The sequence below is a fragment of the Echinops telfairi genome, unplaced genomic scaffold (assembly GCF_000313985.2).
Source record: "Echinops telfairi isolate 266 unplaced genomic scaffold, ASM31398v2 ScPeMD7_9;HRSCAF=40, whole genome shotgun sequence".
Taxonomy (NCBI): domain Eukaryota; kingdom Metazoa; phylum Chordata; class Mammalia; order Afrosoricida; family Tenrecidae; genus Echinops; species Echinops telfairi.
In genome coordinates, this window is record NW_022103906.1 from 6,939,632 (window position 1) to 6,963,033 (window position 23,402).

The window sequence follows — 23,402 nt, forward strand, 5'->3', positions numbered from 1 at the left end:
TGCATGCACACATATCAGAGGAAGTGTGAACTGTGTGCATACACACATATCAGAGGAAGCATGAACTGTGTGCATGCACACATATCAGAGGAAGCGTGAACTGTGTGCATACACACATAACAGAGGAAGCGTGAACTGTGTGCATACACACATATCAGTTGCCTCAAAATACTAAGAGCAATAAGACAACTAGGATAAGGGCTCTGTGACCTGGTCTGATTACATCATAAATGCCAGACACTTAAACAGTGTTGGCAATTGAAAGCAATTATTATTTATGGAAAATAAACAGTACACAGCAAGAAAAATCAATCAGAGAAAGCAAAGAGTACTCAGTAAGAATAGATGTGAAGTAAACTGGTCCCCTCTATACCTATAAGTACCCTATTTAGCATCATTGGGAGATATCCACTTATGAACCTCATCACTCTTTTCAAATTGCACACAATGTCACCAAAGAGAAACGTTTTGAATCAGATATCAACAGGTGCTTCTCTCAGCAGGTGTGACCTTAGCTCAGATCTGTCTCTTCGTATTTGTCATCAAGGCCTTACTTGGCTAAGTCTAGCTCCATAGGCTTGATGGCCCATCTGCAAGTACCAGCATTGGGATAACCCTTTTATATGGAAAGTAAACAGATTAATCCCTTGCAAAACACTTATGTGGACAAAAAATCTCTTATAAGATTGCATGTATGTGGTTCAACCAATCATTTTGAGAGAGTTACAAACCCAGGACCAGAAAGATCACACAACAACAACAACAACAACTCCATGAGCCACAAAGAGAAGTAGAGCATCTTGAAGTTGAACATGTATCCTTTAGTTCAGTCACCTCAATTTATTTTTACTAGTTTCTAAAATATTAGTAACATGTGTCTATTGTTTCTATTTAAGATAAATCACTAAGCTTATGTTAATTTATCAATGTTTCTACTGTTTCATTATTCCCAGAAAAAAGGTTTTTCTCTTTGCTCTCTAAATATCTTCAGCCTCACATATGTTTAGGGGATGCTGACATGACCAAAGAAGGTCATTTAATCATTGGTGGCAAATAATAGCTCTAGGGAGGAGTATAAGAATAAAATATATGTCAATTAAGACTAAAGCAGAAGAAAGGGCAGTTAAATATAAATATATTATTTTGGACAGATATAATGAAAGAGGAAAGTTAATTGAAAGATATAAAAGATTTTAAGAAGTAATTCTGAAGACTATGTGTTCCCTTCTATTTCACTAATAACTACATTTAAACAACAAGTTATGTTGAACTAGCTTTTGTTTTATGGGCTGTGTGTGTTAGACAGGGTTCTCAAGAGAAACAAAACCAAGATACTTATGATTAGATAGAGATATGAATAGGTATATACAGTGAGAAGGAATATAACAGCTAATTAATATACACAGCAGTACAGAAGGCTCAGTTCAACTCACTTTTGTGGAGCAGTTAATATATTGGAAGTCCTTCAACTCACATGGGCTGCCAAGTTGAATGTCAAGGAAGCAGACAGCAGAGTCTTCCATCAGGCACGTTAGGCAGAGTGTGCCGGAAGACAGCAGAGAGCAGGGTGACTCAACAACAGTCAGTTCCTTGGGAGTTTAGCAAAGCAGGCCCTGATGGGATCTCAAATTCAAGCACATTGACGGGATCTACCAGCCCCAAGCTTAAGCTAAACACACCAGCAGCATGGCAAAGCAGGCCTTGCAGAAGCCTCAAGCTCTAGCAACAGGATCCACAGGTTGGCATGGCCCATAAGAAGTGTAGCACACACACACCAATTTATAAACTATCAAGGGCTCATGAGGGAGGGGGGAGCGGGGAGGGAGTGGAAAAATGAGGACCTAATGTTGGGGGTTTAAGTGGAGAGAAAATGTTTGGAGAATGAAGTACAAATGTGCTTTACACAATTGATGTGTGTATGGATTGCGATAACAGTTGTATGAGCCCCTAATAAAATGTTTAAAAAAAAAAAAAGAAGAAGAAGTGTAGCACACAGTTTGAGGCAGAGAATGAGCTAAAGCAGCAGCATGCTGGTCCGGTCATCAGAGAGCAAGAGGGAGATGGGATGCCGGCTGTCGTTATTTATTTTGGTCATCCTCCAATCAAGCTGCAACCTGACTAATCCCTGCCCACATGTTCCTATTGGCCTACTTGGCACAATAAACCAAACTATCACACTGTGATACTTTGATGTAACTTTAATACTCAGACATGGAGAACTCTTTAAAAAGATTACTTCATTGGTGCTAGTTAGATTTTGTTTTTATGCCAACTTAGCACCTGTAAGAAGATAGGGGTGTGGGTTAGCCTGTCAGTCAGTTTGCAGCTTGATGACCTCCTTTGGAAGTGCAAGCAAGGTAAATGGCTTTCTGGAAGCCGGCCTCTCTCTCTCTGCCTTGGCCTTCTTGTTGGCAAGACAAGCTGTGAACCCTGTGATGCAGCCGCCACCACTGAATTCCCACCACTCTGCACCCACTGGCCCATGATCTTCCTGCATTTGCCATCATTGTATGTAGCTGCATGAGTCTGAAGAGGGATTCATGGTCCAGTACCAGACTTATAGACTTGATCTGGACTGGGCTGGTATGTTTGCTTGATACATAATTACTTCTTGATATAATTAATTATTCCATGTCACTCAATTTGTTTCTCTAGTCAACTGACCTATCACAACTGGCCTGTTAACTAAATGTCTTAAATAAGTTAAGCAACTTACCAGGCTAATTTAAAGCTATCACTTAAAATAAGATAATTTTTTTTAATATTGGCAGAATTTTGTGTAATTTTAGTTATTTTACTTTACTTCTGTAACTTGCCCGTCGGTTTATTTTACTGTGGTGGCTTTTGTGCAGTTGTGATGTTGGAAGCTATTTAGACAGGTATTTTCAAATACTAGAAAGGTAACACACAGTGAGCAGGTTTCTGCAGGTCCACACTAAGAAGAGTCTCTCAAGAAGGAATCAGCTGTCCACCTCAGAAATTAGCCACTGAAAACCTATGGGTAGCATCAAAACGTTGTCAGATACTGAAAACATCATGAACATCAGGAGAGCATTGTCAGATATAGTGTCAGAATATGAGCCCCTCGGGTCAAGATATGACAGAGGAAAAGCTGCCTTCTCAAAATAGAGAAGATGCAGATGGCATAAAGCCTGCAAGAGTGAAGTTTGGGGGATTTTCATATGCTGATGCAATAGGACTTAAGATGAGATGAAACAGGGGCAAACAACTATTCAGGATTGGACTTTGGGATGTAGGAAGAATGAATCTAGGGAAGATGGAATCATCAAAAATGAAATAAATAAAAATTGATATTTTAGTCAATTCTCAGCTGACTGCACTGGTACTGGCCATTTTGAATCAGAAAAAATATGGTGTCCCATACTTGGAATGACAGATTTATGAGAAATGATATCAAATTCATCATATGAAGGACTTATAAGATCTATTTTTCAGAATAATGCTGCCTATTATAGGACTATAAATATCTGCACTCAAGGAAATCCAGCAATATATTATCTTTTTAAATTTATGTGCCAAGCACTAAACTTATTAATGAAGAAATTGCACATGTTTACTAATGCCTTTAGTTAGAAATTGACCAAATGTGCAATCGAAGTGAATTAATAATTATCAGTTGGAGTGCAATAATTAGAAACAAAAAGGAACAGTGGTTGGAAAATATGGCCTTGGTGATAGATAAGTCATGATAGGATTTTGCAAGATCAAGTTCTTCGTTGCAAAAACCTTTTATCAACCACACAAAAGGCAACTATTCACATGGACTCCTTCAGATGGAATCACTGAAATCAAATTGATTATATCTGTGGGAAGAGGTGATAGATAAGCTCAATATCAGCATGTAAAACCAGGCCAGGGGCTGACTCTGGAACATTCAATTACTTATATGAAAGTTCAGGTTGAGGCTGAAGAAAATTGAAACAAGTGTATGAGAACTGAAAAATGACCTTGAGTCAATCTCACCTGCATTTTAGAACATCTCAAGAATAAATTTAATGCACTGCACACTAAGGACAGAAGACTCGATGACATCCAGAACATCGAAAATGATGAAATCAAAAACTAATTTAAAAGACTAGGACAGAAAGAAAAGCTCAGAGTAGATGTCAGAAGAGACTCTGAAGCTTGCACTTACTCAGAGAACAGCTAAGGAACTGGAAGAAAGGATGAAGTCAAAGAGCTGAACAGAAATTTCCAAGGGGCAGTTCAAGAAGACAAAGAAAAATATTATAATAAACTGTACAAAAACCTGGAGTGAGGACACCAAAAGGGCGTGCACACTCAGTATCAGCATATTTTAAGCTGAACTAACTGAACAAAACTCCCACCCGTCAGTTGCAATAGTGAAAAATTCTATGGGCAAAATATTGAATGGTACGGGAGGCATCAAAAGAAGATGGCAAGAACACAGAGAATCGCTGTCCCCAAAAGAACCATTCAATCAATCATTTCAAGAGTTGTCATCTGATTAAGACCCAAGGAGATTCAGGAATGTAGCCCAAGCTGCACTGAAGGCATTAGGAAAACTACGACTCCAGGAACTGATAGAGTGCCAAATGAAATGGTTCACCAACCTGATGACGCACTGGAAGCACTCACTTGCCAAGAAATCTGGAAGACATCTCCTTGGCCCACTGGAAGAGATCCGTATATGTACCCATTCCAGAGGAAGGTTACCCAACAAGATACACGAGTTATAAAATAATATCATTAATTTCACATGCAAATAAAATTCTGCTGAAGATCATTCAAAAAATGCTTGCAGCAATACAGTGACAAGGATGTGCCAGAAGTTCAGGCAGCATTCAGAAGAGGATGTGGAGCAAAAAATATCATTGCTGCCATCAGACAGATCTTGGCTGAAAGCAGAGAATACCAGAAAGATGTTTACTCGTGTTTTATGACTTTGCAAACACATTCGACTATATGGACCATAACAGACTATGACTAGCCTGCAGAAGAATGGGAATCCCAGAACACTTTATTGTACTCTTGCTGGATCAAGAGGCAATAGGGTTATATTCTTTCACTGTGCTTATTCAATTTGTATGCAGAGAAAATAAGCAGAGAAGCTGTATTGTATAAAGGTGACATCAGAATTAGAGGAAGGCTTATTAACAACCTGCAGTACACAAACAATACGATTTTGCTTCTTTAAATTGAGGATGACTTAAAGCACTTGCTGATAAACATTAAGCATTATAGCCTTCAGTATGAATTACAGCTAAATGTAAACAAGAGTGCTGTCCTCACAATTGGACCCATAGGTAACATCATGATAAATGGAGGAAAGACATTGTCAAATGCCGTATTGCTTGGCTTCACAACCGATGCTCACGGAAACAGCATGCAAGAGATCCAAGGATAGATTGGATGAGCATGCCGCAGAAACCTCGTTAGAGAGCTGAGAAGGAAAGACGTGACTTTGAGGATTACGGTATGCCTGGCCCAACTCATGGTATGTTCAATTGCCTCGTATGCGTGTGAAAGTTGGACTTTGAATAAGGAAAAACAAAAAAGAATTGATGTGTTTGAATTGTGGTAAAAGACTGGCAAAAGAACAAGCAAATCTGTTGTGAAAGAAGTCAAGGCAGATTGCGTAGCAAGACTGTGGTGAAAGAGAGGAAGGCCCTCCACAAGGTGGATTGACACGGTGGCTGGAACAACGGGCTCAGGCTTAGGAGCGGTGTGAGGATGGCCCTGGGCCAAGAAGTGTTCCATGCTACTGAACAGAAAGTCCCTAGTGATGGGACCCAGCTGGACAGCAACTAACAACAATAGCAACTTTATATGGTAGTATTTTTTTCCTTTTCTGACATATATTTAGTTTGCAAAATGACCACAAATTCTGTGCATCACTATAAACAAGTGATTTTAGAGTATGATTTCACAACCCTCCCCATGGAGGAACGAAGACTATGTCTTTATACCTCATACCTGTTTCAACCACGAAATTAGCTTTCGCAAATGGCCTTTTGCAAATGCAAAAGGAAGTTTGAAAGTTTCCATCCTTTTGATACTAAGAGTCCTTCCCCTAGGTGACTATGCATGAACCAGCATAGAAATCTTGTTCGGAAAGATCCATCCTGGTCACCTGAGGCCTAGACACCTCTGACAATCTGCTCCAGAGCAGATGTCAGAAGCATATTGTCAACATCAACATGCTTTGAGTTAGTTTGCTACACAGCCAAAGCTAACTTATTTGAATATTATATAGCTCGACACGTTTTCAAAGGAATATCAACGTGAGAAAGTGAGCCAATGAAAAACTCAAGTGCATCTTTAATTCCTTATTCATTTCCCCTGGTGATAGATGTACAATGTGGCTCTACTGAATAACAAAAGGACTGAAGGAAAGACAGAACAAGTACCTGATGGTCTTTCCTGGGTCTGCCTCTACAATCCAAGTGCAGTGGAGATTGTTGTCGTAGGGAGCTGGGTAACCAGGAGACAATATGCGCCCTGAAGTGGCGACGTGGATCCGGCCGCCACATTCCGCTGTAAAATATTTGGAAACATGAGAAAGTCTACTCCAGGTGTTACAGTGCCTCGTGACTTTTAAAAACCAAAGTACTAGTTAGTCTCTTATATCCTCTACCTAGGGAAATATTTTATTAATCATCCTCTTCATTTCCCATCTTTCCTTCTTCCCAACCATTATTCTGATAACAAGGCTTTATCCTCAGTGTATTTAAGGTGAAAGGATGAAGCACTCATGTGATAATTATAATACTGCTGTGTATTTGGTCTCAATAAAATAGTATGAGGAAATCTGTCTTTCACACCTGAATGAAAATCTCATCAATCTTCTATATACATAGACATGTAAATTGGAAAGATTACACTAAAATGATGGCATTTTCTTCCAAAAGGTTTGTCTAAGCAATAGTTAGCTCTTCTATACAGTAATCTAAACTGGCTCTTTAACTCACCTACGCAAGATGGCAATGACTTATCCCATACCCGCCGGTCTCCGCTCAGGCAGGTCAAAGTGCTGCTGCCGTGCATGGCGTAGCCTGGGTTGCAACTGTACAGAACCACTGTGTCAGTGAAGTGGCCTTCATCTCGGATCTTATACCCATAGTTAGGGACCCCTGGGTCTTCACATTTTACCAGATCAAAACCTACGAGAAAGAAAGGGAAAGGAAGAATGGAACTAAAAGAAGAATGTGTGCCAGCATTAAAATAAAGATGACACGAACTAGGTTGTCAAATGTTCCTTGAAATAAAATTAAAAAATTAAATTGTGAATTGAAAAAGGGTAATAGAAATGTGTTTCAGTCTCTATTGGCTTTATCTGTTAACCTTTTCTTATTTTCTACAACTTTGATAACTGTATCTATCTATCTACCTACCTACCTCTCTACCAATCTATCTATCATCTATCTATCCCCTATCTGTCTATCACCTGATCTATCTATATATAATTCTATTCTTTGTTTGCCAGTCATCTGCAATAGTGAAAGGTTTGCGTTTCCCCAGTGGTGACTCTGGAGAAAGGCCTGGCAATCCACACCGCCCAGCCCCATGCCCCAAATAAGTCAGTCACTGAAAACCCCATGGAACAGAGTTCTACTCTGAAATATATGGAGTTGCTATGATTAAGAATTGACTCATGGTTGCTAGTTTCACTAGTCATTGCTATGTTAAGGAGATCTCTTTGTTCAAAGAATTATGAATTGTTATCTGCTATAAATTATATTCCATGGCTGTGGGCAGCATACTACATTCTAACAATAAGTCTCAGAACCATATCTGACAAAACTACACCTCTTTGCCGCCTTCAACTTCCCTCTTAGACGCTGGAACACTCAAAAGGGTAGACTACAGCATGTGGTGTGGTCAGGGCTCTCTCTGGTCACTTTACTGCCTGGGCTCACTCCAACTTATCATCTAAAGCCGCCTACTTCCACACCAACTTCCCCCAAACTACCAGGTCTTAAGCTCCCTGGGAATTTTTAAAATGTCTTCCTACCCACAAAAGGCCAGGAAATCATATATTACCACCTGCCACATACTTCCTGGCACATAGTTATGAAGCTCTTGAGCAACTCCATGCACACTACAGATTCCATAAATGAATCATTATAATGCCTACATCAAACTAAGCTCTTAAACTCAAAGAAATGTATGACGGAAATGAAGATTTAGTTTTCGCAATACTGAGAGCTATATATTGCTTTGATGTGAGGCAATATTTTAAGGCCATCTGTGAAGACAGTCCCACAGTAACATATTTCTCACTTCATATCATGATGCAAATTCTGACCATTTTAAAGATTAAAGCTGGAAACTTGAAGTATCATGTGGTCAATTTACTTCTGTTCCCAGCTAAGCTCCAATTCGTGTTTTTCTTAAGAAAAAAGATTAATGCGTTACTTTTGCTCAGTCTATTAAACTTGCCTTTTGACATGCTTCCTTAAAAAAAAATATGGCCTTAAGTTAGCAGTATGATTTACAGTAATCATTAAAAATCAAGATTAGGTTTGCCTCTATTTTATAGGGCAGAGAAAAGAAAACACAACTAATGATTTATGTTAAGATTCTAAAGAAAATTTTCTTCTATAAAATTTAAGCATTAAGCTTACTAAGTATGCCTTTACAATGACTCCTATGTATTAAAAACATCAAAAGTGCCAAAAGGTTATATAACATAATAGCTGTAATACAAAAAATAAAAGTAGAATAAGAAGCAAAGAAAGACAACAAAAGAGAGGCAGCACAGAAATTAAGGAAATTGTATAGGTCCTAATCACATACTAAGTGAGGTAAGTGTTTGGCTGCTAACCTGAGGTTGGTGGTTCAAACCCACTAGCTCATTGAGAGAAAAGGAAGACTGCATGCTTCAGTTAAAATTTATTGTTCACCATGTAGACAGATCTCTATGAGTCTGGATCCACTTGATGGCAGTGGGTAATCACATAGTTTCTATTACATCCCTTCCAATCTATCATTACCATACCAAGACAACTGAGAAGAAGGTGAAATACTACGTTCTACTAAGTACAACAAACAACTATGGCATACAGAGGCTAGAGGCTCTACGGATTATTTAGCCCTCTCTTCCTTTTTAAACTTTTAATCAAAGTAATATTTTATTCAATAAGCTATTTTAGATAATATGAACATCAATATAATTACAATTGTAATTTTTTAGTAAGTATGGACTGATTTTCATATTTCCAAATCAGAGTGAATGTACATTTCCACAGAATTATCTTTGTATGAAGCCAAAACGGGAACAGCAGAAAACTGAGTGTGGCTGGAGCCCCTTTCTAATGGCTTGTTAGCACAGCTGCAGGTGTGGGACAGTAGAAGAGTCAAAGGTGTCATGAATGCACCCCTCTTCCTTTTTGACAGAAGAAAAGCACTTGGTTGCATTTTGTCGTTATTGGTACTGGGATGACAGGATTTCCAGAGGGCTTTAGAAAGCAATGCTAGATGACAGAAGTGGACAATAAAGGAGCAAGCAAAGAAACCTAGATGCAGAATGAGTCGGTATGAGTAGATTTTCATAGATCACCTTTTTTTTAAATTATTTTATTCGGGGCTCATACAATCCACACATACATCCATTGTGTCAAGCACACATGCACACCCGTTGCCCTCATCACTCTCAAAACACCCACCCTCCACTCTAGCCCCTAATATCAGCTGCCCATCTTCCCCCTCCCTCCCCACTTTCCCCTCCCTCATGAACCCTCCACAACTCATAAACCATTACAGTTTTGTCATAAGTCACAGCATCCAACGTCTCTGTCCTCCCCGCCATCCATCCCCTGGGGAGGAGGCCACATGCAGATTCCTGTAATCGGTTCCTCCCCTCTACCCCACATTCCCTCCACCCTCCAGGCAGCACCCCTCCCACCACTGGTCCCGAAGGAGTTATCTATCCCGGATTCCCTGTGTTTCCAGTTACTGTCTGTACCAAGGTACATCCTCTGGTCTAGCCAGATTTGTAAGGTAGAATTGGGATCATGATAGTGGTGGAGAGGAAGCATTTAAGAACTAGAGGAAAGTTATATGTTTCATCGCTGCTAGCCTGCACCCTGATTGGCTCGTCTCCTCCCCACAGCCCTTCAGTAAGTGGGTGTTCAGTTGCCTACTGATGAACTTTGAGTCTCCACTTTTCACTCACCCACCTTTACAATGATATGATTTTTTTGTTCTTTGATGCTTGATACCTGATCCCTTCGACAGCTTGTGGTCACACATTCTGGCGTGCTTCTTCCATGTGGGCTTTGTTGCTTCTGGGCTAGTTGGTCTCTTGTTTATCTTCAAGCCTTTAAGACCCCAGACACTATATCTTTTGATAGCCGGGTACCATCAGCTTTCTTCACCACCTTTGCTTATGCACACCTTTGTCTTCAGTGATTGTATTAGGAAGGTGGGCACCCACTGATCTGATTTTCAGTTCTTTGATGTCTGATAACTGGTCCCTTCTGCACCTCGTGGTCAGACAGGCAAATGTGCTTCCTCCATGTGGGCTTTGATGCTTCTCAGCTGGATGGCCGCTTGTTTATCTTCAAGCCTTTAAGACCCCAGACACTATATCTTTTGATAGCTGGACACCATCAGCTTTCTTCACCACATTTGCTTATGCACCCATTTTTCTTCAGTGATTGTGTCAGTAAAGACATCAAAGAACTGAAAATCATATCAGAGACCCACTGATATGATTTTCAGTTCTTCGATGTCTGATAACTGATCCCACTTTTTAAGAAATGTTTCAACAACAACAATAATAAGTACTATTTCTTGGAATCATTTTGAATTCAATTGGTTATCAAGTGCCAATGGAATAAAAAATATATTTAGACAACCACTACTCAAGTATATAAAGAATTGACATTCTTGTTATTTGTATAGTTGAGACAAGGACTTGCACTTAAGTTGTTGAATTTTCAGCAAGCATAGTGACCTTACATATAAAAGAAAGAATGATTGCCCACCCCTGAGCAATCATCAAAATTATTGGGTGAATTTTTAAAAATCTATGCAGAATATACAGCTCAAATACAATTTGGACCATGAAGGTTCTTTGACAGTTGGAGCCAGAAGGCTGCAAGAGGCCATGACAAGAAACATGCAGGACAGAGGGAGCGTTGTTACAACCTGTAGTCATACAGAACTTTGCACAGCTGAAACCAGAGCTTCTAAGTTTTAAAGTTGGGCTCTTTAAAGTTATGAAACTTCCTGTTGAGTAAACAAGTAAACAAATGTTCCAAAAGTGAAAATGTATAAAATACTCAATTGTTAGATCTAAATGTAAATAACATCAAAAGAACTAGATTATTTAACAATTTTTTAAAATTACATAAATGACTCACTTCCCTTACATATGTCAAGGTAGTAATGACTGTGTTTAAACTGAGAATGAGGGAAATTTTGAGTATCATATTTATAGTGCTTTTAAATTAAACTTTGGAGCACATATCCATGCAGGATATGATTAAAGTTTGGACAAGAAGTGGGGCCAGTGATTTATTCAATAATTTTTGTGTGTGAAAATCCATTCCCTCTCAAAAATATGAGGTTTAGGACAAAGTTTTAGTGCACTGGGCAAAACTGCTGCACAAGCCCTCCTTCAATGTTGACGAGCAAGGACATCACTTTGAGAATGAGGCTTGCCTGGCCCAAGCCATGGCATTCAATCATCTCAGATCGTGGCAGGTTGGGTAATGAGGAAAGAAGACCATAGACCAGTTGATGCACTGAAAGTAGCTCAAGTACCATGAGCTCCCAGAATAACAAACAAATCTGTTGAAGAAGAATTACGGCCAGACAATTCCTTGGAAACATGCTGTACTTTGGATGTCTTATCAGAATTGATCCGTTCCTGGAAAACATCAGGCTTGGTAGAGAGGCAGCAAAACAGAGGAAGAACCTCAGTGAGAGGAATTGACAGTGGCTGCCACTAAGAAGGAAAACATACTAACAGCATGAGGCTAGGGCAGGATCAGGTAGTCATATGGGCGCTGTGAGTGCCACTGACCCTTGGCACTTAAAGACAGCAATGATGGCATATGATGGAAGATCTCCTTGTGGACACCTTTGCCAGTGTTGATAAAATGTTGATATTTATGAATGTTGATAAAATAATGATATTCCTGTGTAAATTATGAACTGTATCATAGATTATAGGTATGAACTTGCAGATAGTTTATGTTAGTGTTTAAAATATTCTAAAGAGGCACTTATTTTTAGAGATCATATTTAGATACTAACAATTTCAATCAAATAAATCACCTAAGTTCTAAATTCCCAAAATATATTTATTTAATATGCTTAAACTATTGAATTGTCTGACAAGTGACTGATATTAACACTAAAACTTTTAAAATTTAAAGCAAAAGTGAAAATATTTATTTTAAAAATAATTTAAAGAAGTGTTTTCCTCTGCCCCCAAACTTGTATTAAAAACTATTTTGGAGAAAGATAGCAAGACATATTAAAAAACAAACACACAATGAATAAAGATGTATCAAATAAAGATGTACCAATAACATTTCTTCAGGATTTTATTTGGTCTGTATTTTTAAGAGGAATATTACTTTTTCTCATATCACGATCATAGAACTTTTTTTTTAACTATAACATCTTGTCGTGTAGACAGTTATTTATGATTTCTCCATTACCAGCTGCTTGGTTTTACTTAGGATGCCTTTTATTATTCTTCAATGGATTATTGAAGCCCTTCATGGCATCTGAAATGTCTTACACTTGATTAATAAATGTTGGGTAGCCTAACCAATGTCATTATCTTATATTTATTTTTGTTTTCTGAAATACATTTGAATGTATTTGCAGAGTTCAGAGTACCATTTTCCAATTTTACTGAAGAGAATTTTGTTCTCACAAAACATTTCATACTATAACAATTTCATGTGTAGCTATAGGTGGAAACATAGACATTTCTCCATAGAGGAAATATTAGAAACCATCCTGATAAATCTCTTGAAAGGAATCAAAATGCTAAGCTTATATGTTCCTTTGTTTTACCTGGGAACAAATTTAGTCTGACTATTGGGGAACACAGTGATGCTTTGGTAATGTACACTAGACAATTTAGGACAATAAAATTTAAGTTTCTCTCAAGATTATATGACTAGTTACAGTCTGATCCTGTACTTTAAACAAGTGAGCACCTGGTCTCTTATTCTGTACCTTCCTGCTCACCAATGAAAGGGATTAATTTCCATTGAATTGTGCTTGCTATATGGTTAAACAGTAATACAGTATCATTATCTCCTGCTAAAAGTTTAAGCTTATTTTAAATATTGATAAAATAAGTTAACTTGGTATATAATAGAACTGTGAAAAGATAATATAAAATTGTATGATGTAGCTCAGTTATCAAATTTATACTTAGATCTTTAACAATATTTCTCAAAGAAAGATATTTCAACTTCAATTTCATTTACAAATGTCTGAGATCAATGTTTTAAAACTGCTAAAGAGTAATTACTTTAAAAATATATACAGATATCTCCTTGTCTATCTTGAAGCCATTAGCCACCAGGACATAAGTCAAGTCATATGGCATCCTCTTTATTCTGTAGACACTGTCAACTATTAAATTAAGTAATTTGTGTAAAACCATCATCTATAAAGAATTGAAATTGATCCTTAAACTTATTAGTGCTGTTTGTTTGTTTTCCACTCATTTCTTCTTCAGTCACAAAGATGCTGTGAGCAAACTGTTCTAGTCAAAACAGCCTTCAATCTCAGGTGAGGGAAGAGTACTACTCTCTCTCTATATGCATATTTTTGGCAATAATTACTCACTCAATATTTTAAAAGACTACACCCTATAAGTCTTCTAAGTCTAATAAAAAATTACTGTTGCAATATACTTACTTTTGATTTGCAAGTATTTGACCTAATTCTTATCTTTCAAATGAAGCACTTTTGTATTTAAAAAGTAAATAAACCTACTCCAGGTTTACTCCATTTTATAATCTGGACTGAACAATGAGGGCTGGCATGACATGAGCTTCTTCAGAGTCTATCTGAGCAACACTTGTGAATGTATTTTCATGCTTAGAGAAGCCTGGGAAACCCATTGAAGGAGAATAGTTGTCATTTATGAATCCCTGATGTCTTCTGTCATGAAGAACTGAAAATTCAAAGATTTGTAGAAGCCCATAATCTCATAACTTTACCCCAGACTTACTGATTTCATTTTGGATAAATGCATTTTTGATAAATGCATTTTAATAATCTAAGAGACATTGCAATGTATGAAAGAGAAACTAGACTATTTTTGTACTTGTATTCTGTAATAAAGAAACTATGCTGAAAACAGAAATATGTCTTTTGAGAACTGCTCATTTAGTGGCAACTGGAAAGAAAGGCAGCTCAAGAGCAGGTCACTGATTGAACTTATTTTTGTTGTTCACTGAAATCGAAAATTCACTTGTAGTGCATAGTTTACATTCTTGAATGATCTGTTGTCTTAAATAAAAACTAAAAAAATCTCTCCAAATTTAAGAATGAAATGTGGGTGTGGTTTTTTGCTTGATGGTTAAATTGAAGCCTTCACTGTCTTCATTCTTGTTGGATAAGCAACCTAATCCCATAGAAGCTGCAGCTAGATGTCAAACAAAGATTTGCATTGGGCAGGAGAACTGCCAGAGAGCTCTTCAAAAAATGTATTTTTTAATTGTGTCTTTTAATTCTAAGATGTGACTAGTCTTTTCAATTGTCCCATAGGCATGAGAAGTTGGACAGTGAAAATGGAAAGAGAAAGAATTGGCATATTCAGATTTTGTTATTGGTAGAGAATACTGAATGTACTGTGGATTCTCAGCAGAAAAAACAAATCCGTTTAAGAAGAAACATAACCATGATGCTTCTTAAAGTCAAGGATTGTGACCTTTTAAAGCACCTACTTTAGACATGTCAGGAAAGACCAATCTCAAAAATAACTGGTTGTTTGGGGGATATGTAGATGTGAGAAAGACCCTCAATGAGATGGAGTAACCCAGTGGCCTAAATGATGGGCTCAAATATAGCAGCAATTGAGACGATACCGCAGGACATGGCAAGGTTCAGTTCTGATACGCTTAAGGTCAGACCGCCCGTCGTGAGAACTCTGGGCAAACCTCATTTGAATGCACTTTGCTTTCCTGTGCTTCACAGACAACAGCCTTACAAATCGAAGCTCTGGAGCAACACTACATCAAGGAACTCTAGTGGTGCCCTGTGTCCAATAGCCTGTGCTCACTTTGTGTGTCTGTGTTACATTCTGGTAATTCTCGTTACCTTTCCATTTTTTCCTCTCTTTACCACAACAAAGAGCCTACTCCATCCACTGCCATCGAGTCAATCCTGACTCATGGTGTCTACAGACGGTTTCCAAGACCGTAGATCTCTATTCAAGAAGCCACCTCCTCTTTCGCCTGTGGAGCAGCAGATAGACCACAGTGCAGTGTATAGACACTGGGAAACCAAAGCATGTGTGTGACTGGCTTTGTTGTGATATTTGTTTTAATGCAGTGATCTGGAGCCGAACCCACACTATTTCCATGATATTTACCCATCCACGTTTTTGTTGTTGTTATTGTTGTTTCTTTATTCCTCTTTTAGCTAGAGCTGTTATTGGCTTCAAATTGATTTATTGTGTCAGCTTCGCTTTCCCGCTAATCATCTGTCTTTCCCTTTCACATTGAACATTTTTATAATGCTATTATCATCCTCTCATCTAAACTGTTTGTATGAAAGATACTACAAATCATCCTCAAATTGAAAAAAAAAAAAAAAAAAGGATGATATGATTTCTAAACAGAAAAAACTGAATTGGTCAGACCCTGGGTCAAAAGCCCAAAACCTATAAAACTGCCAACTGGCTATCAGGTAGACCAAATAATCTTCTATTTTTCTGGTGCCATCTTGTATTTGATAAAATGAATTGTGATTCACTAATAAAGCAAGCTAATTTTAACCAAGAATTCCAGTATTTAATCTTAAAACACTTTATAATTCTAAATATATTATGGTATTTAAGTCCAAATGCTTAATGAACTCTGATCTTGTGCAGAGCTATGAGTAATCAAAATTATTAATGTCAGTCCTAAATCTTTAGTAGTGAATTCAAATGGTTCGGCTCATACTGATTTTAAGCATTAAACTAACAACCGAAAACAAGCAGACAAACAAATTTAAAAACAAACAATAAAAAAAGCAGTGTCATTGAATCCATTCTGACTCACACCAGGCTTATAAAGCAGAGTAAAGCATCCATTGGGTTTCAATTGGTTTGAGGGAGAAAGATGTGGTAGTCTATCTCTGTAACACAACTGATTAAACACTAGTTTAACCAGAGTCACCAACACTCAAACCTTTCACACCTATTGTCACAGTTGATAATGTTTAATCGTAAGGTCCTGAGAATAATATCTGGATCAAGAATATGAATGGATGATATGCAACTAGATGGGCTGAACTCATTCCACTTGATCTAAATCACTTGTGAATTACATTTTGTTGGCAGAGATGGTTCTAAATTATACACAATGTTAAGAACTTAGAATCAGTGCAATGACTCATTTTTCAATGCATCTTGATAACTTCTTTTAGCCAGGAAGTTTATGGGTGCTGTGGGTAGAGTTGAATGATATAAAGGTTCAAAGCCGCATTGTTAAATTGGCCACACTGATTTAAAGTACCTTTAAAACAATATGTTAAATATATTATAAGAGTTTAGTGTGACTATCAACAGAGATCTAAAAAATATGGTACTAAGACCTGGAGGAGTTAGAGACAATTTTGAAACAAGATAAATTTGCACTGGTTTAGATGGATGAGTAGGCATTTTCCCAGCCAAAAAATCAGGGGGAAAACACTGCACATAGAGGAATCGATACAAAAGCCTGTAAGTTTGGATGAACATGTGGTACAGAATCATTTATGGTCACATTGCATCTGATGAAGCTTTATTTGAAATATGTGAGATTATAGTGGGAATAGAGAATGTACTAGACACATAAAGGCTTGGGGCCAACAAAGGAAGGGTTAGTGTATAACACCAAAAGGTTTAGAGCTATTCAACACATGTTGAAAAATAATGGCAACAATAGATATTTACATGAACAAATGGCATAAATATATTTGCATGTCAGAGGTATGTTTTTGCTTTTGGTTACCATCAAGTTGACAGTGACTCATAGCAATCTCATGTTCACAGGACTGTAATAGTCTGGATACTTTGGAGAAACAAATCCACAGCAGCTCATGTATAAGAGAGTTTTATGTAAAGAAAATGTGCATCACAAAAACATCCCAACCCAATGCTGCCCAAGCCCACAAGTCCAACATTAACCCAGTAACCCAACACCAGTTCACAAAGTCCTCCACCTCACAAAACAGAGGCAATGATGCTGACTGCAGGAGGAAAGCTGAGTCAGTGAATGAACAAGCATCTCAGCACTAGCAGGGGTCTCCACACGGCTGCTCCAGCACCCAGGGCTGCATTGGGATAGGTCCACGTAGCTTCTCCTTGGGGATGTCTTGTAGGAAGTCAATCTTGCAAGCTGAAGCAGGGAACTGCTAAGGCAGCTGCACCCGGTGCAACCATCACAAAACAAGAGACCCGAGAACTAGAAAGGCGAGGCTCACCACCCATTTATCCCTCCGCCTTTCAATTAGCCCCACATGTGATTATCGGCCAGGTTGACACAATTAACTAACTCACAGGACTAAACTCTGACTCCTCCTGTACCATCATCACAATTATTATTATGTTTGAGCCCATTGTCAATCCATCTAGTCAACTGTCTTCCCTTTCATTGATGACATTCTACTCTGCCAAGCTGCAGGGAGAGTGACTTATTTAATTTGGCTCTTCTAGAAACTATGTCTATAACTTGCACCAAATGACATTTTCCTGCATGGGTCTAGTAAGAAGGTGGTGGAAAATACTAATAGGATTCATCAGAGAGTAATTGTGAGCAGGATTCCCTAGAATGATATGCTGCTGCATATAAAATGAGCCCTCTGAGGAGGAGGAGAGATCTCATTAACTGCAAGAGCCAGGAGAGGAGCACATCGTCTGGAATCATGTCCCTACACAGTGAACCTCTACGATCCAGAAGATAGCTATAATATCAAGATAGTTATAATATCAAAGCAGCAGCAGCAAAACCAGAAGCCAGAACATTAAACCTAGTCATGGATTTTCTAGTCCGTGGAACAAATACAGCTGAGTGCTTTTGTGCAGGAGGCTGGCTTGCGGAGTGGGGTACTTCTGGGACCTCAATTCAGGGAGCTAGGTTTGATGACCCAAGACGTTTGAGCATTTGGGTTGAGCATTTACTAACAGACCTGAAAGAACTTTGTCACATGTCATGATGAACAAATGTATCTTGAGCATCACTCACTGGCATTATAACCTGTAAACTTTCTTTATAAATCCTTTAATTATGAATACTGTCTGTGAGTTCTGTGTACCATTGAAATTGACATGAGAACCTACATATATAAGTAAAGAATTCCAATTAAAACACAGAACTCTTTTTCGAGACTGACCCATTCTGATACTATGTCCAAAACATATGAGATGAAGTCACCCCATGATTGCTTTTAAAGATCATTCTGTGTGCTTCAGCCAAGGAAGATTTGCCCATTTTTCTGACATTCTATATTCTGACTTTTTTTTGCCCATTTTTCTGACATTCTTTATTCTGACTATATTTGCCCATTTTTCTGACTTTCTGTATTCATCACCAACACCAGAATTCAAATGCATCTATTCGTCTTCAGTCTTTCATATTCATTGTTCAGTTTCCCATCCATATGAGGTTAATTAATCTATCACGGCTTTGATCAATGACAACTTTGCTCTTTAATACTTTAGAGAAGGTTTTTTTTGACACGCATTTAAACCCTAGCAATATGTTATTTGATTTCTTGGATGCTGCTCCCATGGATGTTGATTGTGGATCTGAATAAAATGAAATCCTTCCTTTTATCAGGATGTTGTCTATTGGTCTAGTTGTGAAGCTTTCTGTTTCTTTTTAAATTCAATTATAGTCCATATTTAAGACTATAGTCTTTTATTTTCTTCAAGAAATGCTATAAGCCTTCTTTACTCTCAGCAAGCAAGGCTGTGGCATATGCCCATCACAGGCTGTTCATGAGCCAGTTTCTAATCCTCATGCTATATTCTTCTTTACAGAGGCCAACTTCTCACATTATTTGCACACCATACTGATGGAATACGTATGTGCTTCAGCCAAGGAGGTACTGATGTGTACCTCCTCCTGATTTTAAACCATGCACTATCCCAGTGCTCTCTACAAAAACTGCCTTTGGGTCTGTGTCCAGCACAGTGTTCTGTAATGCCTATTCTTCCCAATGCTATCCATTGTTTGTTAAGATCCACACAGCTGAGTGCCTTTGCATACCCTATAAAACACATATAAATGCCTCTCTTCTATTCTCTGCTTTCAGTCAAGATCCTTCTGACCTGAACAATGATGTTCTTCAGTTCACATCATCTTTGTATGCTGTCTTGATTTTCTGGCAGTTCCGGATCATCTTTAAAGCCATTTGACTTCTATGTGACCTTGAGAGGCAGAGTGCCCTCAGGAAGGATTGGGAGTGGCAGGGGATCTGAAAGGGTGATATCAACAGCCCTGGACATTCTCATCTTGAACCTGCAGGCATCAGACTTCCTATGCTGATTCTAAACTCCAAGGTCATCAAACCCAAGACTCTTGGTGCTGACCTTTGCATACCTATTTTCTTGCCCAGGCAAGACCCAGCTGAGGGGAAAGCATGAACAGGTTTATTATTTGACCTGAGAAATATGATCAGTCATGGGATTGGTTTGTTCATATCCCAGAAACACAGATGGCCCAGTATGCTACATGTGATCAAGAACAAAAAACGTACACAGTTCATTCTGCAAAAACTCACAGGTGTCCCCACGTGCTACAGCAGGTGCTTTTCTCTCCTTTCCAAATAAACTCTGCTTTCTGCTGGCCATTTGGGTCTATGAGTCCGTTTATGGTCTTGAGACCCAGAGCTCCTGGACACACCCAAGCAGTTGTAACAATATTAAGGACATGGTTTGATTATTTTTGCTTTCTATTGGGTGACCTTTCTTTGAAATAGGTACACCTATGGATTTCTTCCAGTCATTTTGCTAATTTTCCTAAAAATTTCTAGGCATATACTAATTAATTAGTGCTTCTAGAGTTGCATTCTGTTTTTGAAATATTTCAATTGGTAATCGGTCAACTCCTAGGGCCTTATCTTTCACCAATGCCTTAATTGTAACTTGAACTTGGTTACATATTGTGCTGTGATCTTCAAGGTCATAAGGTCAAACTACCAGCTTCTCCTCAGGAGAAAGTCCAGGCTTATTACTCCAGTAAAAATTTCAGACTCAGAAAACTCCCATAGGGTCACTATGGATGGCATCTTGTACATGGCAGGAAGTGAGTGAGAAATTGAACTTATTTCAATATTATTAGCTCTTAATAAAATGCTACCCCTTAAAAAAATTGAATGCACAACACAAGCAGATAAAATAGGTAGATAGGAAAATACCCAACACAATAGGTACAAGATGATAACACAGAGTCCACAGATGGATATAATGACACTGAATATCAATGGCCTGAACTCAGGCATTAAAAGGCAGAGGCTAAAAGACTGGCTGAGGAAACATAATCCATCGATCTGCTGCCTCCAGGAGACTCATCTCAAGCTTGCAGACAAAAACAGGTTGAGAATTAAAGGATGGAGAAAACTATACCAAGCAAATGGTAATGCAAAAAAAGCAGGGGTAGCGATCTTAATATCAGACCAAATTGACCTCAAGATACAGGCCATAACAAGAGACAAGGAGGGGCACTATATAATGCTCAAGGGAACAATAGACCAAGAACCAGTGAGCATAATAAACATATATGCACCTAACGAGAGACCAGCGAAATCTGTGAATCAAACACTCAAAAAGATGAGAAAAAGAGATCACAAGCTCAACAATTACAGTTGGTGACTTTAATACACCACTCTGAAAAACACAGATCATTGGGAAAGAAACTCAACAAAGAGGCCAGAGATAGGACACTTGGACGACTTGACTTGATAGATATCTTCAGAGCGTTCCACCCACATGCAAAAAAAATTCACATTCTTTTCAAGTCCGCATGGCACATATTCAAAAATAGACCACATGCTTGGACACAAGTCAAACTTGAGTAAATTCAAGCACATAGAGCTTATACAGACATCTCTCACCGATCACTGTGCCATTAAGCTGGAAATTAACAGAAGGACGGTGAAGAAAACTAGGGCAAACAATTGGAGGATGAACAATTTCCTATTGCAAAAGGAGTGGGTATTGACCCACATCAGAGGTGAAATCAGAAAGTTTCTACAAACCAAAAAGAACAAAAATACGACGTACCAAATCCTGTGGGATACAGCAAAGGCATTTATCAGAGGAAGGCTGATAGCAATAAATGCACACATTAAAAAAGAAGAGAGACTCATGGATGATATGCTGACACAAAACTTATACCAATTAGAGCAGAGTCAACAGAACAACCCTACTAATAGCAAGAGGATAGATATAATAAAAATCAGAGCCGAGATGAAGGAGAGAGAAAACAAGAAAACTATGGAAAAATTAATGCCGCTAAAAGTTGGTTCTTTGAAAGAATTAACAGAATTGATAGAACTCTAGCAAACCTAACCAAAGAAAGGAAAGAAAAAACGACATTTGCAAGGATGAGGGATGAAGCAGGGGACATTACAACGGACCCTAATGAAATCAAAAGGATAATTACCCAGTACTATGAAGGTCTATACTCTAGCAAATTCAACAATTTGAAAGACATGGACAAATATTTGGAAACACAATCCCTCCCTAGACTATCCCAGATGGATGTCAAGAACATCAACAGACCCATAACAATGGAAGAAATAGACAAGGTAATCAAGGGATTACCAATAAATAAATCACTTGGGACAGATGGATTCACAGGAGAATTCTACCAAGCATTCAGGGAAGAAATGACACCAATCCTATACAAACTCTTCCAGAACATAGAAAAAGAGGGAAAACATCCCAAACTCTTTCTATGAAGCTAGTATAATTTTGATACCTAAAGCGGGCAAAGATGCCACAAGAATCGAGAACTATAGACCAATATCCCTAATGAACATTGATGCAAAAATCTTTAACAAAATACTGGCCAATAGAATACAAAAGCATATTAAAAAAATAATTCACCATGACCAAGTGGGATTCATACCAGGGAAGCAGGGATGGTTTAACATACGAAAGAACATCAGCATTATTCACCACATTGGCAGAAAAGAAGATAAGAATCACATTATAATATCAATAGATGCGGAAAAAGCATTCAACAATATCCAACACGCATTCCTGTTTAATACACTCAAGAAGATGGGAATAGAAGGAATATTCCTCAATATTATGCAAGCATATATGAAAAACCAATAGCTAACCTGATAGTTAGCAGAGAAAAGATGAAAACAATTGCACTGAAAAAGGGGACCAGACAAGGAAGGCCCCTTGTCTCCACTCCTATTTAACATCGTATTGGAGGTCCTAGCTAACAACATAAGACAAAAGAAAGATCTTTAAGGTATTCATCTAGGGAAGGAAGAGGTGAAATTATCATTATTCGCAGATGATATGATTCTATATATCGAAGATCCCTTAAATTCCACAAGTGGAGTGTTGGAAGCAATAGAGGAATATGGCAGAGTGGCAGGGTACAAGATAAACAAACAGAAGTCTATTGGATGGCTCTACACATCAGAAAAGGTCACAGAAGAGGCGATTAAAAAGGTAGTATCTTTTGCAATAGTCAAGCACAAATTGAAAAACCTAGGGATATACCTGACTAAAAAAACAAAAGATCTGTATGAGGAAAATTATAAAACACTACTTCAACAAGTCAAGCATGACTTCAATAAATGAAAGAATATCCCATGCTTGTGGATTGGCAGACTCAATATAATAAATATGTCAGTTCTGCCCAGGGCACTATATAAGTTCAATACTATCCCAATACGAATACCACCATCCTTATTCAAAGAATTCGAAAAACAGACTACCAACTTCATATGGAGAGGGGAAAAGTCCAGAATTAGAAGTCCAGAGAACTCCTCAAGAAGAAGGATGAAGTGGGAGGGCTTGCTCTACCTGACTTTAGCATGTACTATATGGCCACAGTAGTTAAAACAGTGTGGTATTGGCATAATGACAGATACTCAGACCAATGGAAAAAAGCTGAAGACACAGAAATAAAAACATTAGTATACAGGCAACTGATCTTTGATAAGGGCCCCAAAAATATTAAATGGGAAGCAGATGCCATCTTCAATAAATAGTG

The 23,402-nt window shown here is 38.1% G+C and overlaps 1 protein-coding gene across 1 annotated transcript in view; it reads right to left on the reverse strand.

Annotated features, from left to right (window-relative positions):
- Positions 1 to 23,402, reverse strand: part of CSMD1 (CUB and Sushi multiple domains 1) — a 2,262,799-nt gene that overhangs the window by 342,999 nt on the left and 1,896,398 nt on the right. Inside the window, exons 24-25 of the mRNA XM_045286696.1 lie at positions 6,954 to 7,145; positions 6,393 to 6,519 (exon numbers count right to left, since the gene is read on the reverse strand). Of these exons, the coding sequence (XP_045142631.1) occupies positions 6,393 to 6,519; positions 6,954 to 7,145 (319 nt within the window). The remainder of the gene's footprint in view (positions 1 to 6,392; positions 6,520 to 6,953; positions 7,146 to 23,402) is intronic.